Source organism: Cryptomeria japonica, chromosome 2, assembly GCF_030272615.1.
Source record: "Cryptomeria japonica chromosome 2, Sugi_1.0, whole genome shotgun sequence".
Lineage (NCBI taxonomy): Eukaryota > Viridiplantae > Streptophyta > Pinopsida > Cupressales > Cupressaceae > Cryptomeria > Cryptomeria japonica.
Window position 1 is genome coordinate 99,470,200 of NC_081406.1, and position 19,164 is coordinate 99,489,363.

General features: G+C 35.9%; 1 protein-coding gene across 1 annotated transcript; it reads left to right on the forward strand.

Moving 5' to 3' along the window:
- The first annotated feature begins 16,631 nt into the window (after positions 1 to 16,631).
- LOC131859353 (uncharacterized) lies at positions 16,632 to 18,683 on the forward strand. The gene is made up of 4 exons (XM_059212988.1): positions 16,632 to 17,580; positions 17,681 to 17,756; positions 18,066 to 18,528; positions 18,648 to 18,683. Exons 1-4 carry the CDS (start codon positions 16,632 to 16,634, stop codon positions 18,681 to 18,683), a joined length of 1,524 nt encoding a protein of 507 aa, XP_059068971.1.
- The last annotated feature ends 481 nt before the right edge of the window (positions 18,684 to 19,164 follow it).

Sequence of the window (19,164 nt, forward strand, 5' to 3'; positions counted from 1 at the left end):
ATCCTAGCGACCTCCTTTCTCCTTGGAGTGGGGGGAACACCTAGGGTTTGATTTTCCGCTTTACACAAACCAACTACATGCCCTGGGTATTGATGTTACAAACCAAAATTCAAAAGAATTAAGTTTTTATCATTTATAGAAAAAATGCATTTTAGGATGCACATTACTCTTAAAAAATGTTGTTTGTTGTAAAAAACTACTTTTTGAGGGAGATGGAAAAATCAATAAAATTTTATTCAAAAAAAATTGAAAAAAATATATTTGGAATCTAAAAACAAGATGTTACAAATCACTAATTTACATCATCTTTAAATTCTTAATAGTTTAAATGTTATAGTTGGAAAGTGAAGTTTTTTTCAAAATGTTCATCTAAGTGTCAAAGTTGGTCAAAAAGTGGGAACCAGTATTGTGAGTTCACCCATAGTGAGTCTTCTACAACTTTTTTATTCATCAATAACAGAGCTCCATAATAAACTTCTTTGCAACTTTCCAAAAAATTATTTGACCAAATGGCAACACAAAATTACCATCTTCACAACATATCTCTCTTATAATTGTCGTGCTAATGGTTATAGCATTTGGTCTACATTTATACATTTCCTTTAATGGAATTTATTCCACTCCCGAGTCTAATTTATAAGATCTTGAATGTGATCCAGATCAAGCCCTTACTATTCATAATAGATGAAAGATTCAAAACAACACACCCCTCTACTTAAATCGTTGTTGTTGGCAAATAAGAAGAAACCTCACTTGCTCTAGATCTTCAATCTCCTCATATTCAAAGTACCCTTCCATCTAGTTGATCCAATTGGTTAGCTCCTCTAGATTCAAACTTCTAGCATAATTGGGAATTTCAATCTTCGACCTTTTTCCAATTCTAGCAATAGCCTTCATCATTTTGATTTGGTTCAACTCTTCTTCCTCTTAGCTCACCTCTCTCTAATCCTGTATCCTTGGTTCCTAATCACCAGGCTCTTCTTTTTGTCTAAGGTTTACATCCCTTCTCCGATCCTCCACGACATCCAACCAATTCTTCATGGCACTCATCATATCCATAATTTCATCTACTCTATTGGTAACATTGGCCATCACTAGCATCCTTCTTGGCAACATCTTTCCTTTGAACTAGGTGTGACTACCTCAATTCAACAATATAGTTCAGAGTTGCAACTGCCTCTTGTTTGGTGCTCTGCTAAAAACACTCGCAACCTGCCTCCAATTGGTGATATGTCCACACTAGGGTCTTCCCGAACACACACTTGCACAAGATTCAAATCTTGCTCTGAGACACCATATCACCTAATTGACCCTCCAACTTTGTGCACTTCCTATAGGACTTATACATAACCTTTAGAGGCATTAAATTAATCGAAGCACTTAAAATTTATTATGAAATTATGAACCAATTGCTTTTTTATTAGAAATGATATATAAATAGAGTCCATGTTTATTTGGATTTCTACAAGGGATGAGCCTTGTAGACACTTAAAATTGACTTGCCACTAACATTGCTAATTATTCTTCCATGTATTGATTAAATATTTTTTTAATTATTTAATTAATCTAATTCTATTCTTCTAAATTAATATTCATCCCTTTTCCCTCACAAATTAACTATTCAATTTCTATTTATTTATTTAATCATTCTTCTATAAAATTAATTAGATAATTTTATTATTTAATTAATTACAATTATGTACCTTAATTAAATAGTTTTATTATTTAATTAAGTTGAATTTCTATTCCCCTCATAATTAAATAATTTCTTTAAATTATTTAATTATCTAATTATGTCCTCCAAAATAAATAAATTTTATTAATTTATTTAATTCAATTTCCCTCTATTTCAAATATCCCCAAATTCAAATTTCACCTAATTTCAATTTCATTTAATTTCCTATTAATTTGCATTTCATTTGGCATTTTTGAAAATCTAAATGCAAATTAAATTAAATTCCATTCTAATTTCCTACAATACATGCTAAACTCTAACTACCACTAACATCCAGTCAACTCCCAATCACCTTTTTTTTGACAAATCAATCAATTCAGTCATCTAGTCAATCAATCCAATTAACTATCAATCACCTTTTTTTGACTGAGCAATCAATCTTGTCTAACTCCATATCAAACCAATTATCTCTTCAATCAATCCAGTTGATCTATCAATCAAATCTAGAGCATGAGCAATTCACTCTCACCAACTTGTCACATGAAATCTCAGTCATTGACTGATTCAATTCTCAATTGAATCTCAGCCGTCCGAATCATCTCTCTAAAATTTATAAATTTGACATTAATTTCCCTTTTTCGAGGACCACCATCTTCAAATTCTTGTGTCCATATCATGTAGGTCTTTCATAGTGTGACTGTAAGAGCCAAGATACCACAAGAACTATAAGGACAATGGAAGTGAAATACATCCAAATTTGATAAGGATATTTTACATGCTTTTGATCTATTATTGTTGAATTTGTTTTGTATACATTCATTGATTTATATTCAAAATCTGTTAATTAGATAGGTTTAGTGGTTGCATGTTAATTATAATTAATGATAATGAATTTTTGCGTTAAATAAAAATTTACAAAAAAATATCCTCAACAATATTTAGTATTATAAATATTTTCCCAAGAGGATTCAAAAAACTACTTTTATCTAGGTCAAAATATGCTTGTCGTATACATGCATGGTATGGTCTTGAAAAAGTGTATTTTAAACAGTGGTTTTTAGATTGCCTATTAAAATCAATTTGTATCATCTAGGTATTAAAATAAATTAAATACTTGGAAACTAGACTCTGAGTACTACATTTCATATTATTGACTTTTTTTTTAATTCAATTAAGTGCTTTAAATTTTTAGCTCAAATGTGACAAATTCTAAAAAAATAGAAAAAAAACAGTTCAACTTTTTGGCCAAAAACTGGATTCAACTTCTTGCACAGCCCATTTCATCACTCATTGATGGGATAGCTAAATAGTCCATCATTCTAATTTTGTGCTTGAACCTTGATTTGACTTATGGCTCAAGACTTGTACATAAGTCCATAGATAGGGAAAGTAATGACTTTTGTTAGTGCAAGAAAGTTGTTAGAAGGCGCATATTGTATCATTTGATTGACAACACGATCAACCTTTGAATTAACTCGAGGACTATACCATTTGTAGGTTTCTTCCTAGCTACACTAATTCTATATGCTCATATAGATTAAGGCATGTATATTTTTCTTTTAGATATCATATATTTGTTATAGGAATTTCTACTTGTAACGGCCTCGCTATGAGGCCCAGAGGACAAAACAAAAATAAACAATTAAAATATGAATAATTTTTTTTTGTCAAAAAATAAATAAACCTTACATTTACAATGGGCTACAAGATGATACAAGAAGAGATAAACAATGATCATTTATTTCATACAAGTGTCCACAAGGCCCTAGAATGAAATTACTGAAATATCATAACCAAACATGAATGAAGAAACAAGAATCTTTTACAAATAATAATACATTGTCCTTCTCAAGGTACATGGTCTAGGTACACTACCAAGAGAACATACATAAGATCATAATTACATTACAAGGTATCCATATGGATACAATCTACAAAGCACAATAATGTCAAAATCTTTGGTGGTTCACCCCGTAGCGCAATGGTAAAAGCTGCAAGCCGTGTTGATAGGACGTCTTTCGTTCGAGTCTCACACAATGAATTTGGCGAAGGTTGTTCGATGAGCTATTTATGGTGCATGCCCTCCCCAGATGCCACAATGATTGGTTGGACTCGTTGACTGCCTCTGTTGTGGTTTACGCTACATAGACTTCGGTGATACTTCAGATTGGTTAACCAGTGAGGAGCCTCGATTGGAGGACATGGTACATGGCCTGCGAATTGAGTATACTGACATTGTCAGGTGTTAATACCCATCATACTGTGGACACAAGGTGAAATGCATGTGGAGTGATAAGGCGAAATTGGAGAGATAAAGTGAGGTTGGAGTGATAAGGAGAGGAAAAATTGGAGAGATAAGGAGAGCTAGCAGAGTGATAAGGTGTGGAGAGATAAGGTGTTCTTTCAAAGATAGGTCAAAGATGATAGGACTAATGCTTAGAGGTCTCCATACCTCATATATGTATTCGGGGATGAGCCCCCCAAATTTGTGGCCTCACTTGGCGATTGGACCAAGCTAAAAAATCCATGTCACTGATCAAAAAAATAAAATGTCAAAAGCTCTATATCAGGAGTGCAAGGTAGATCTCCAGTCTTCTCTCAAACCATATCGATCATGATGAAACTCATACCAAAACCTAGTGGGTGCAAATAGAATTCCACCCAACCATGTGGTACCACCGGGTCCACCCCTCATGCTAAGAGGTATTAGTCAAACCCAAGAGACAAGAGGAAGGCACAAATAAAACAAGAACAAACTCAAGTCTCACAAGGATACAATCGCCAAGAAATAACAAGATGGAATAAAGAACTCACAAGACAACAATCAATTTTCTAGAGGCCCAAGCAAACACAGAGAATCAACCAAGTAAACCACTAGGTATGCAACTGGGAAGAGTGTCATCACTAGGTTGTCATGAGTTACCTTGGTAGGTCTTCACTAGGCCCCGACCCCCATCCTGGGTTACCCTGGTAAACTCTCCTGACCTTTGACCCCCATACAACTCTAGTGGACCACACCAACGTTTAGTGGAGATGAGATAATTGGATGCCATTCTAGGCCTTCTCAACTTACCTCAAACCTGAACGAGTGTTCGGGCGTAAGAGAGACATCCAAAATTTATCTTATTTAATGTGAACTAACTACCCATCTCCAATTCATTAAGTTATGTTATCACTTAATTACAAACTTCCATTGGGTTACCCTCGCAACCACTTTGGGTCCCAACCCCTAATGAAAGCCACTCTCCCATGAATGCACCTAGGAAACTAGGCAAGACCAAAGTCCAAACAAAAAATCACAAGATGGAAAGCACTAAAATACCATAGCAAGGCATGACCCTCTTGCTAGAATAAAGTATTACATTGGAATGATTCTAAGTAGGCTAGGAATCACTATCTACCTTCCAATTATAAATACAAACTAGAACTTTAATCCAAGGAATGAAACATGGTAGAACAATGAAGAAACCATAATTCCCCCCCACCCCCTGCTCCCCCTAGGCCTCCAAAACCAAAACATAGAACCATTCAATTGAATATTACCCCCACAAGAACAAAAGATCCAAGGACAAGATTAAGGTCTCCAAATGCCAAAAAAAATAGAGGGATTAAATCATAACATCAAGTTGACACAATCACATCAATAACAAACATCATTACTCCATGAACGAAGGTAAAAAGGAAATAAGACTTTCTTTAAGCCAATAGATTTCAATCATATAACATCACTGGAGGTTATTATATAACTTTAATTCCAAATATCTTAACCAATTCATTTAGTCTCATTTCATATCTAATAATACAATTTTAATATAAGTACTAATATTTTAATATTTATGAAAACAAGGCTTCCTCTAATAATTTCATTTCAAAATATGAGTAAACATTAAAATAAATGAGGAATACAATACAAATTGAAATGAGGTTATACATAAAAGATTAATTTCAAATATTAACTACCAAAATGTGTATGTGTCTCAGATACAGCTTTTCTGTAAGACCAAATACATTAGATAAAATCACATCCATTTGCTTATATATATTTATATAATTAAATAATATCGTTGTTGAATCTATTAACAAATAGCACAACCGAGGGTTTAATTTTTTATCGAGTCGCAAGGGGGGAAACCATGGGTCATCACCCATGGCTGTGGGTAAGTCCCCACAGTCATGGGAAGCCCCACAACTATGGGGGGGAAAGCCTCCCACAGCCGTGGGGCTTCCCATGGGTGTGGGTTGGACCCCCACAATCCATTAAAATAAAATAAAATGACAGAGACCAAAAAGATAAAACAGAGCCAGTACTCCAAAATAAAATGCATTTCGATAAATCATAGTTATCACAATATATATATATATATATATATATATATATATATATATATATATATTCAACAAGAGAGCACACAGATTTTCTGTTAAAAAGAACACAGAGCACAAATTTTACCCAATATCATCAAAAACCCCCAAAATCTTAAAAACTGTTTACCAGAATAAATATAGATTCAACCCAAACTTTTTAGAATAAATTTTACTAGAATTAGAAGAAATACAACCCCCATTTTAAATATTTAAGATCCCATTTATTGCAATTTTTTTTGAATCCAATCACTAAAAGAAATCAATATCTATATACAAATGAATCCATTAAACAACAATCCCCAAATTTTTTAACAAAAAATCAATCTAATCCATAAACCCAAATATTTTCCTAGAACTATGTAAATGCTTTCCCTAAATTTTAACAATCTAAATTCAGAAAACACCAATTATACTCTCCAACATGAAAAGTAACCCCCTTTTTTTTTACATGCAAGACCAGAATCAAAAGCTCCTACCTCAAATGCTTTCCTGGAAAGAAATTCTGAAGCAACATAGGCCATGACAAACAACAAATCCTTGATCCAAATCTAGAGAGCCAACCCAAATCAAACCAAAATTTCAACAAATATTTACCAAGAAAATTACAGAATAATCTCCCAAAACTCCAACATAACGAAAAATAAATTCTTTATTCAAGAACTATTCCAAAAACCCCCATAATTCTTCACCAGAGACCTTCTCTGCACCACCACAAAAAAAACACCTTTGTTGTGCATGTGAGAATACTCCCCAATTAAAAACATTAATTTTTTTGTAACTCCCAACATGCACATAGACAATTAATTGCCCATAAAGAAATTAAATCCCTTTTAATTATTATTATTATATTTTATAAAAGAGTGGGGTAAAATTATTTAATTATATATATATATTTTAAAACCTTAATTTCTAAGGCACAATACCAATTGAGTGTTTAATTAACCCATTGAATTTTAACTTGCACTAAACACATTTTATTAATTAAATAAATAAACCAAAGTATTTAAGTACTATTCATTATTAAATTAAATCTTTTTTTGCAAAACTAATTAATTCACATAAGCCAACTTTAAGAAAACATCATCAACAACATATAGAAACACACACACATGGACAAGATTGACGAAACAATACTAGCTATGACTACAAGGATACCTGATAGAAGGTAAGGTGTAGGGTCTGACTAATATCTTCGTTTTCCACTTTACCATTGGCTTGAAGAGCACACTCAAACTTGAAGATTCAGGTGGAATCAATGCTTGGTACCTGCAATTGCATAAGCAAATCGTCAAAAATGTGCATATAAACCATATAGCATCACATCGTGAAAAGGGAATGGAGGCAACGTAGCTTGCCCATAAAGAGTAGTGCAATGCTTTTCCCCTTCACCTCAAACACATCAAAGATAATATACAGTGTAAGATTAGAACATATAATCATCTAAGAGCATCAAGATCAAATTCTAACATTACATAAAAATCCATCTCAATAATCATCTAACTCTCAGAGTATAGATACATTCAAAAAATCTACCTCATGGGTAATATATTCACGGAATGACCATGTTTCATGTTGAATGTAGAAAACAATATGGAGCCCTTTTGAGCACTTGCAAATTGCTTGGATATGAGGATAGTTGTCATACCAACATTGAAGTATAAATTAGAATGAATTCCATCTTCTCCTGAAATCCACAAGATCATAGAACTTTCTTCTAAAATGTAATATCCCTTATATTTTGGATATTTACATTCTATTTGAAGAGGATCTAAATTATTTATTTATTAAATAGATATTGATTTATATTTTATAACTACAATCAATAATTATTATTGTTAACTAACATTCACAATATTTATTAAATAAATATTGATTTTTATTTATAATCACAATCAATATTTATTATTAAATAGTATTCACAACAATTATTAAATAGTCACAATAGATGTTAATTTACATTTATAATTACAAACAATAATATTCACACTAACTATTAATAATCACAAGAAATATTAAATTGACCGATGCTTTGCAAAGGTTGTGGTCAAAAGACATTTTGATTCACATGTCTCTTAAGAGAAAGACATACCCATTGGAGACTCTTTAAATATAGTCAATCTTTCCCAGCCAAGACATGGGGAAGAAATGAGGAAAAATAAGAGACGAAGAAAATATGGGAGATAAGGAAAAGAGGATACGGGAATAGGAAGAAAGGGAAGAAAGTCTGACTCAACATAGGTAAGTGGAAATCTGTAAGGGAATTACTAATATTGTTTATGGTTTAATACACAACATACTCTCACACGAGAGATAAGGTAAAGAAAGTAGCGAGGAGAGAAAAGAAAGGCGAGACTTTCACCAGCAACCATCACACTTGGCACAGTAAGTCTAAATCTATGATAATTCTTAGGCAACTGTTTTACATTTATTGATTGGTTAAAATACAACATTTCATTAATATGATTATAGGGGTTGTTCATAGTCTAATACAAGTTTAATAAAATAAAATATTGTTAACACAACATGAGTCTGTTAATATTATAAAAGACTACTAATACAATTAGTAATATGAAAAATTTGATATTGTTGATACAATGTATATTAATAATACTTATTCATTTCCTTTGTATTCATGTACTTTATATTTTGTAACACAATAGGGGGAATGGTCAGAGATTCCTCACTAGGCACAACACCTTGTAAAGATGGTCAAGGACTATTGGTTAAGGACCACGGGGCCACCTCATGATGATGGTTAAGGACCGTCGATTAAGGACCACATGAGGCCAATGATGATAAGGTCCTAACCTTGGGCCTAGGGTTGAGTGTCAAAGGCACCCTATTGTAGCTTCCCTACTATCTCCATATGGATCAATTGTTGAAGTGCAGCAATCATAAGAGATGAGAGTTTGATATGATGGAGGAGAACGATGTAAAGCCCTCACTAGGTATGACACCTCATGATGATGGTTAAGGACCATCGATTAAGGACCACATGAGGCCATAGAGGATAAGGTCTTGCTATTGGGCCTAGGGTAGAGGATGCTTGGGACACCTCATCATATCTTCCAACCCAACCCTCGTTATGGTTAAGTGTCCATGCATATATTGATATTGGTTGTGTAGATTTATATATACATATCCTAACCCTAGAATTGGATGCATTTCATGAGTTATATCTACATTGTTGTACAATCTCATTGCAGATTTCAAAAAATAGGCTTATCTCTTCTTGTTCTTAAATGAAGATTATATCCCTAACTGTGTTCCACCCTCGTTTCATTCTCGATTTGTGATTTTTGTGAAAAAACAAGGGCATTAACAAAAATGGACATTACATAAAATTAATTTGGCACTTATTCTCATGCCAAATCTCTTGCCTGCATCTAATAATTGATTTTTGTATAGGGGTGAACTCACAATGCTGGTTCCCACTTTTTGGTACATCCTGATTTTTGCTGAAATGATACATTTTTTAGAAAATATAATAGTTTAAGCTTTAAGAGGTCCCATTTGGAGTAATCAATTTAAGAGAGTTAGATCAAAGGCTCTTAGATCAAAATTTCTTGCATAGAACCTCTCTACTTCTAAATCATACTTGCAATGGAGTCTCCTTTGCATCTATCAAATGTTGATAAAAAACCAATTTTATAGTAGCTTTTGGTGGGTCAAATGAATTAATTTAAATTTTTTATTTTTTTAAGTATTTAGTGCTTATTATAGGCTTTCCAAATATTATAATTTTTAATATATTTCATTTCATTACTATATTTTTATTTTATTTCTTATGAATGTAGGTTTTTCATCGAACATGAACTTCTTTGTTCAATGCATTGGGAAAAATAGTAAATGAATTCAAAAACATTCTGAAAAATATCTATGCACTAGGTATTGATGTCTTCTTTCTAACAAAAAAAATAAAATTGAATTTTGAAATATATAGAACAAATTATGTGTTCAAACATGCACCTATATCTAAATTATAATTAGTTAGACTTCAAAGCTGAATAAAATGAAAAATATTCAATATATCACTATCAAACCAACTACATGCCCTAGGTATTGATGTTACAAACCAAAATTCAAAAGAATTAACCCAAAATTCAAAAGAATTAAGTTTTTTATCATTTATAGAAAAAATGCATTTTAGGATGCACATTACTCTTAAAAAATGTTTTTGATTAAAAAAGCAACGTTAACTAGGGCGCTGACCTTTAACATAGAGACCTCAACCCCTCTACAATTAGCGTTAACTATTGCTAATTTTTTTTTAAAAAAAGCAGCATTAAGAAGGGCGTTGACCCTTTACAAAGACAAAGGCTATCAAAATTAAAAGACCAAGCAGGGGTACAAACCCTCAAAGGACAAAGTCGGACCGACCAAACCAACCTGCCAAACCATCAACAACCCAACCCAAATCAAGAGGGGGGAGAAAACCCCGAATCTTGACAAAGGAGGGCTTGGGAAAGGTGGTTAGATTTTCCTTTCCACCTACGACAAACAACCATCCAGGAAACACTACCAGTAGGAACTTTCGAAGAAGAAACAAGCGGGGAAGACCCTGCAGAGGCACTGCGAGACTGTTGTTGCAGAGCGGCAACAGGTTGTTGCACCGGAGCAACAACAAGAGAAGAATCACCAGGAGCAGAGTGAAGGTGAGAAGCAAGAGCAACAAGAGAAGGAACCAAGGGGGCAGAAGGGCCACAACAACAGTAACATCAACCAGGGCTTCATCAACAGTAAGGGGCACTTTAGATGAATCAACCGAAACAGGATCTGAAGCATTAATCATCAAGTGGTCTTCCGTAGCATCCTTCCACCAAGTAGCAGCACCTTTGCAGCGAGAGAGAGAACAATCAAAAGCAAGATGACCCATTGAAAACACCTTCGATAGTGAAATGGGAGGCCCTCATAATCCAGCGGTTGAGTGCAAGGCCTGTCCCCAACCATAAGAACCACATCCCTAGGGAGGGTCATCGATATGTCAACATCAATTAATAGGCGAGAAAAGGTAGAATGAACCATGGAGAACATGGCATCATCAACTTTCAAGAAGCTGCCAATGGAGTTACCGATGGCCTCAAAATAAGAAGGTTTCCATAAATGAAGGGGGAGATTGGGGAGGTGGACCCAAACCGGATGAACAAAGAGAGATTCTGTAAGGGGGTTGAAGGAAGGAGTCCAAGGCTTAAGGGAGAGAGAGTGATCCTCCCAAGACCATAGCTTACCCAAAATCAAATCATGATCAGGAGTAGAGGCAAAGGAAGCAACAAAAATCCCCTTAGCACAAGGGAAAAGATCAATGCCATAAGAAATATGGGGCTTCTAGGAATCACTCGCCCAGCGATGAAGGTTTGGGAGGGAAGGCCAAAACCTAGTAAATTTGTAGACTAGAGGGCTGCGTTGATAGAAGTCAACATTATCCATAACCTCACGACCACATACCACAACAGGAGAGGTCTTGGCACAAGGAAGAGGTCAAACCCCCCTAGAAGGCTAGGCAATAGATTTGGCCACACGGGCAAAGCTATGCTTCCTAGCAAAGGGTCTGGGCATAGCATTATCACCCGCAGGAAGGTCATCACTAGCACCAGTAGCAGTTGCAAAGGTATCCAAATCTAGAACTGGCTCAGAGACACCTGGTTTGGGAGGGACAAAATCACCAACAGGGATCTTGGCACCCAAACACCCGACATTAGTACCCAAAATCGGAGGACCTTCTGCAGCAGCAACATCACCCAATGTAGCAGACAAAGCCACCACAACACCAACACTGGAAGAAGCAATCATGAGTGGGGGAAACGCACCATCATTGTGAGAACCTCCAGTGACCCAACCAATAGTAGACCAAGGCACCAGCTCAGAAGAGGAGCGTAGAGCAGTAGCCGCAACCCCAGCACAGGCAAAAGTGCCACGACCCAACCCAGAGGGGAGCGAAGAGACATTGTCGGTCAGGGCAACAATAGGAGAACATCCTGCAACGACAAGTACATTCAAAATGCAGGAGGCGGGAGAGCCGTTGGGGTGTAGGTGCGGGAGCGGCATTCACTTTTTGCTGTGTTCTTTCTCTCTATGTATTTAATTACTCTTAAAAAATGTTGTTTGCTGTAAAAAATTACTTTTTGAGGGAGATGGAAAAATCAATAAAATTTTATTAAAAAAAATTTGAAAAAAATATATTTAGAATCTAAAAACAAGATGTTACAAATCAGTAGTTTACATCATCTTCAAATTCTTAATGGTTTAAAGGTTATAGGAGTTGGAAAGTGAAGGGTTTTTTCAAAATGTTCATCTAAGTGTCAAAGTTGGTCAAAAAGTGGGAACTAGTATTGTGAGTTCACCCATAGTGAGTCTTCTACAACTTTTTTATACATCAATAGTAGAGCTCCATTATAAAATTCTTTGCAACTTTCCAAAAAATTATTTGACCAAATGGCAACACAAAATTACTATATTTACAACATATCTCTCTTATAATTGTCATGCTAATGGTTATGACATTTGGTCTACATTTATACATTTCTTTTAATAGAATTTATTATACTCCTGAGTCTAATTTATAAGATCTTGAATGCGATCCAAATCAAGCCCTTACTATTCATAATAGATGAAAGATTAAAAACAACACACCCCTCTACTTAAAATTGTTGCTATTGGCAAAGAAGAAGAAACCTCACTTGCTCTAGATCTTCAATCGCCTCATATTCGAAGTACCCTTCCATCTCGTTGATCCAATTGGTTAGCTCCTCTAGATTCAAACTTCTAGCATAATTGGGAATTTCAATCTTCAACCTTTTTCCAATTCTATCAATAGCCTTCATCATTTTGATCTGGTTCAACTCTTCTTCCTCTTAGCTTACCTCTCTCTGATCCTATATCCTTGGTTCCTAATCACCAGTCTCTTCTTTTGGTCTAAGGTTTACATCCCTTCTCCGATCCTCCACGACATTCAGCTAGTTCTTCATGGCACTCATCATATCCATAATTTCATCTACTCTCTTGGTAACATTGGCCATCACTAGCATCCTTCTTGGCAACATCTTTCCTTTGAACTAGGCACAACTACCTAAATTCGACAATATAGTTCAGAGTTGCAACTGCCTCTTGTTTGGTGCTTTGCTAATAACACTCACAACCTGCCTCCAGTTGGTGATATGTCCACACCAGGGTCTTCCCGAACACACACACACTTCCATAAGAATTGGATCTCGCTCTGAGACACCATATCACCTAATTGACCCTCCAACTTTGTGCACTTCCTATAGGACTTATACATAACCTTTAGATGCATTATATTAATAGAAGCACTTAAATTTATTATGAAATTATGAACCAATTGCTTTCTACAAGGGATGAGCCTTGTAGACACTTAAAATTGACTTGCCACTAACATCGCTAATTATTCTTCCATGCATTGATTAAATATTATTTTAATTATTTAATTAATCTAATTCTATTCTTCTAAATTAATATTCATCTCTTTTCCCTCACAAATTAACCATTTAATTTTTATTTAATTATTTAACCATTCTTCTATAAAATTAATTGTGTTTTGCTTTCTACGTCCTTTGTGGTTCCTTCCAATTATAATTTAAAGTTAATTGATGGTATTTGGCATTAGAGTGTGGTTCGTGATTCTGCTTGGTTTTCTAGGGCTTCTGTAGTTATGGATTCTGCCCTTTTTGCTTCTCTTAAGTGTTTGTCTTTTGAAGATAAGGTGTCTCGGCCTTCAAAAATCATAGTTCAAAACCTGTTACTCCCTTTCCTAATGTTGATGGTGGGAGTCGGCCAAAATCCCCTCCTCTGCAAGCTCCGACTGTTGTTGGTAATGAACCTTTTCCTTCAGTTATTCAGAAGGATGGGGATTGTGCGACGGTTTTAGGTTCCCCCTCTCTTATGAAAGATGGCCTGCTTATTAATTCTCAAATAGATGTTGTTAATTGTATGGATTCCTTCCTTCCTAATGATGACTTAATTTTTAAAGTTCAAAAAGTGGTTTTTGATCATAACATTACCTTGAATTCAGATGTCACTGATAAAGTGGTGGATGCAATTGATCAGGATTTGGTTAATTTAAATTCTTCCTTGGTAATTCCCTCAACTTGTAATCCTTTTGATATTCTCTCTGATAAAGCCCATGAGGCTGATAATGCCTTGGGTGTAACTAGGGTTGGGGATGGGAATGTGGGTTTTGATCCTATGATTAATAAACCCCTGGTTCAATTCCCTTTATCCCCTACCTCACCATCTCCTTCTCTTGCTAAAAGAGGTAGGAAGTCAAAGGCATTCTATATGCAGTTAGAGATTGATGCTGGTATTTAGTCTACACTCTTGAGCTCGAAATCGGGATCAGGTAAGAAAAAGACAAAATTTAGTCCTCCGTTTACTCGATCTGTGGCCTCCAAGCGTAGCTTAAAGGCTGAGTTGGAGAGTGTTGATTTTGTAATTGAGAAGAGGGGAGAGATTGTCTCCTCTCGAGAGAAATGAGGATCGTGTCATGGAATGTTAGGGGCTTAAATGCCCCTAACAAAAGGCGCCTCATTAAATCATAGTTGGATTTAATGAAGTGTGATGTATTACTTTTGGAAGAGACTAAGTTAAGTTATCAAGGTGCTGTTTTTTTGTTTTCCAAATGGAAGCCTTGGAATTTTTGTGTCTCCCCTTCTGTGGGGGCGTCTGGGGGTTTGGATTTTCTTTGGAAGGACGTGTCTATTGAGTTAAAATTGGTTGTTTCTGCTCCCTTCTGGATGTTGGCCTTGGTTAAAAGTTGTGCTTCGAATGTTAAATTCTGGTTTTTCAATGTGTATGGACCAATGTTGATTAGGGGTAAGAAAGCTCTTTGGGATTCTGTATCCATTACTTTCTCTTCCCTTCATGGCCATTCTATGGTTTTTGGAGGGGATTTTAATGCCATTTCCTCTAATGATGAAAAATTTGGGGGTATTTTGCCCAATAAGTGTATCCTGGAAGATTTTTCTGCTTTCATTCATAAGAATGACTTGGTGAATTTTAAAACCTTGAATGGTCCGTTCACTTGAACTAATAGGAGAAAATATTTCTCATAGATTGCTGAAAGACTTGATTGTTTCTTGGTTTCTGACAATTGGATTTCCTTTGATGTGGATGTTGTGGCCTCGGTTTTTCCTTATGTTGGTTCTGATCATTTTTCAGTTGTCTTATCTATCTTGGATGACAGAGCTCTTGGTCGATCTTCTTTTAAGTTTGAACCTATGTGGTTTCGAGATCCATCTTTTCTTATGCTTTTACAATCTTGGTGGTCCTCGGCTCCCTTTGTTCATGGAACTAGGATGTTTAGGTTTTTCAAAAAACTCTCTTATCTTAAGCAAGAAATTAAGAAATGGAATGTACTGCATTTTAAAAATATTTTCTCTGAGGAGATTAAGATTCAGGATGAACTTGAAGCTCTTGATTCTATGGTTATGAACTGTGGCATGGACTCTACTACCTTTCAGAGGCATAAAATTTTAAACTCTCATCTAGAAGAGATTCTCTCTTGGGAAGAAATCTATTGGCGTCACAAATCTAAAGACCTATGGTTGTGTGATGGTGATAGGAATACTAAATTCTTCCATTCCTCAGCTAAGATGAAAAGACAATGTTATAGGATCTCTTGTATTCAAAACCTTGATGGAGCTGTTATTTCAAAAGAGTCAGAGATTGTTGTTGAGGCTGTCCGGTTTTTCAAGTCTTTACTATCTGAGGAGACATCTATTTTTGATGATAGTTTTGTTTCCACTATTCCTAGGCTTATTTATGATGAGGATAATGTAATGCTAATGGCACATTTCTCTATTCAAGAAGTAAAAGAGGTTTTTTTTTCAATGTCACCTGATAAGGCTCTTGGTCTCAATGGTTTTATTGCCCTCTTTTTCCAAAAATGTTGGTCTTTCCATGGGGAGAACCTCATCTTGTTTTAGAAGAGGTTAGGTGCAATAGGTCAATTTTGAAGGAACTCAATTCAACTTTGATTTCCCTCATTCCAAAAAGTGAGAATCCCAAATCTTTTGTGGATTTTTGCCCAATCTCTTTATGTAATACCTTATACAAAATCATTACTAAGGCTATTTCTTTAAGGCTTGCCAAGCTCATTCCAAAGATTGTCTCAGGTGAACAGGGGGGTTTTGTCCCTGGTAGGGAAATGATAGAAGGGGCCATTGTGGACCATGAGATTCTGCATTCTATCTCTCAGCGATCGATTTCGGCTATGATTCTAAAGTTGGATATGATGAAGGCTTATGATAGGGTAAGTTGGCAGGCGCTCTTGTGTGTGCTTAATAATTTTGGGTTTGGGATTAAATGGGTTAAATGGATACAAGCATGTATTAGCATGATCAGGTTCTTAGTGATTTTGAATGGTTCTCCATATGGCTTTTTTGCTTCATCTAGAGGGCTCAAGCAAGGGGATCTGTTGTCGCCTTTTCTATTTATTATTCTAGCTGAAGCCCTTAGTAGAGCCATCTTAAGAGCTAGGGATAGTGGCATCTTGAAGGGGATTTCTATTCCTCTTATGGCTGCTAGCCATACTCATTATTGATTTGCAGATGACACGTTACTATTTGGTAAAGCTACTATGGGGGAAGCTAAGGTCATCAATAGGATCATTATGGACTATTCTTTGTTCTCTAGTCAGAAGGTCAATCGGGCCAAGTCTAAAATTTTCTTTCTTAATGTTTCCCCGTTGGTGCAGTCCAGGTTGACTCATTTTTGGGGTTTCTTTGTTGGCCAGTTCCCTTGTAAGTATTTAGGTATTCTGTTTTCTACTGGTTCAGAGAAGCATAATTTTTGGGAACAGATTTCGAGGGCCATTTCTTCAAGAATACTTTCTTGGTCTCATAAGTGGTTATCTTTTTCAGGAAAAATTGTGCTTATTAAAGCCATTTTAAATGTGGTTCCCATCTATCTATTATCTGTTCTAAAGGCTCCTAAGAAAACTATGATTGCTCTACATTCAGTATTACGGTCTTTTATATGGAATGAGAACGTTAACAAGAAAGGTAGGATCCCTCTATTGGCATGGGATAGGATTTGTGCTCCGAGAGATAAAGGGGGTGGAGGGGTTAAGGATATTGGTAAGCAGAATTTGGCCCTTGGTGATAAGTTAGTTTGGAAGCTATATAAACAACCCTCTTCTAAGTGGGCATCTATTTTATTTGCAAAATATTTGAATAATGGTTCTAGGGAGGCCATTTTTACTGCTTCTTCGCTCCCTAAAGGGTCTATAATCTGGAATTTCATGGTTGAGTGCAGATCTGTCATTTTTCCAGGGTTGTCCTGGCTTGTCCATAATGGTCGAAAGGCCAGGTTTTGGGAGGAAATCTGGAATGGTTTCCCTACACTTTTTAGCCTTAGGGATTGGTCACCTCTTATGTCTTCCCTCAAATCTTCTTGGGGTATATTTGTGGCTGATTATATTTGTGTGGATTCCTCGGGCCTCTTACCCGTGGCCAAATGGAAATCAATTGATTCTCTTCCGGTGGACCAAGATATTAAATCTACATTTGTGGAGGAGCTAAATAAACGTCCATTTCTCTTTTTCAGAGGAGGATGATGAGCTAATTTGGACCTATTCAAAATCAGGGGAATATTCAGTTAAAGAAGGGTATAATTATTTGTCTGCAGGTGTTAAGGGATATGATTTGCCATATAAGTTATTTTGGCATGCTGCCTGCCTTCCAAAAGCAGGGGCTTTTGCTTGGTTGGTCGTTCAAGATAGAATTCTAACTGGCATGAGATTGGATAGGCTTGGCATTACTGTTGTCTTTCCTTGTGTTATGTGCGGAGGCTCTCTTGAATTTGTCGTTCATCTCTTCCTTTATTGCCCCTTTGCTTCTCATTGTTGGTACTAGCTATCTAATAAGTTAAATTGGAGTTCTGCTCTAGGCAGTGACCTTAGGTCTCACTTCATGAGTTGTCCCCTATTATATCCATCTTCATTCTATGCTTGCATTTGGATAGTAGCTCCTTTTGTTCTAATCTGGAAGATTTGGCTTGAGAGGAATAACAGGATTTTTAGGAAGAACTCTTCCACTTTGCAAGATGTGCTCTTCTGTATAGAAAAATTGATCTCCGAGACTGTCTTGGCCTTCATTTACAAGGGCATTAGTCTTCACAATACTTTTACACCATGGGACAATTGGATTACCAAGCATTGGCCAGCTTTACAGTCGCTCCCTTTGATTGGGGCCATTTCTAAAACAAGGTCCTCATTAAATAGGAAAGAGGTGGTCTGGTTGCCTCCCTCGGCTTCTAAGTACAAGTTGAACTTTGCTGGAGCATCCCGTGGTAACCCTGGGAAATCTGCCATTGGTATTGTGGTTTCTGATAATAGGGATTGTATTATTAAAGCACAATGTCAGTGTATTTCTAATGGGACTAATAATGTGGTTGAGCTTCATGCTCTTTCTACTAGGCTTGATCTGCTCCTTTCATTGCATTTGTTGGATGTTGTTATAGAAGGTGACTCCCAGGTTGTTTTTTATATGGTCACTAATTGCTCCTCGCACTCTTGACATCTCAAATATTGGTTGGATAAGATACTTGCTCAACTTGAGTTTTTTAATTCTTTCTCTATAGTCCATTGCTACAGGGAAGCCAACAAGGTGGCGGACTTCCTGGCCAATAAAGCATTAGATGAAGATATCCACTCTTTGGTTGATGTGGATACTAGTGTTTTACCACCTCATCCGGTTTAAATCGATCTTAACCTATTGGCCGAGTCATGACCTTGTATCTTGTTGGTGATTATATTCAGGTATGCAATTTAATGTGGTGGTGTTGGTGGCCTTGTTGGTCTTTCATATCTCCTCATTAAGTCTGCATTGTTGTTTGTAATTCCAGCCAGGGTATGGGTTGGGGTTTTTGTTTTAATAGGCTGGGATTTTGGTATAGGAGTGCCTTGTAATCTTGTTTTCCATAATATCACGTGTCTGTTGCCTGGGCTTTTTGTTTACCTGAAGTATGATTTCCTGTACAACTTGCACGAGGTCTTATTTATGATTACCTTTGGTGCTTGTACTTTCTGTCAGGGCGGCTTGCTTGAAGTTTTAATGATTTTTCATCTCTTCCTTTGTGGTGGCAGACTTGGAATTATTTACTTTTGCATT

Coding starts and splice junctions, on each gene's coding strand:
- LOC131859353 (XM_059212988.1), top strand. CDS start 16,632: ATGGGGGAAGCTAAGGTCATCAATAGGATCATTATGGACTATTCTTTG. Junction 17,757..18,065: donor AAAGCAGGGGCTTTTGCTTG/GTTGGTCGTTCA, acceptor GAGGAATAACAG/GATTTTTAGGAAGAACTCTT. Junction 18,529..18,647: donor TTATAGAAGGTGACTCCCAG/GTTGTTTTTTAT, acceptor CCATTGCTACAG/GGAAGCCAACAAGGTGGCGG.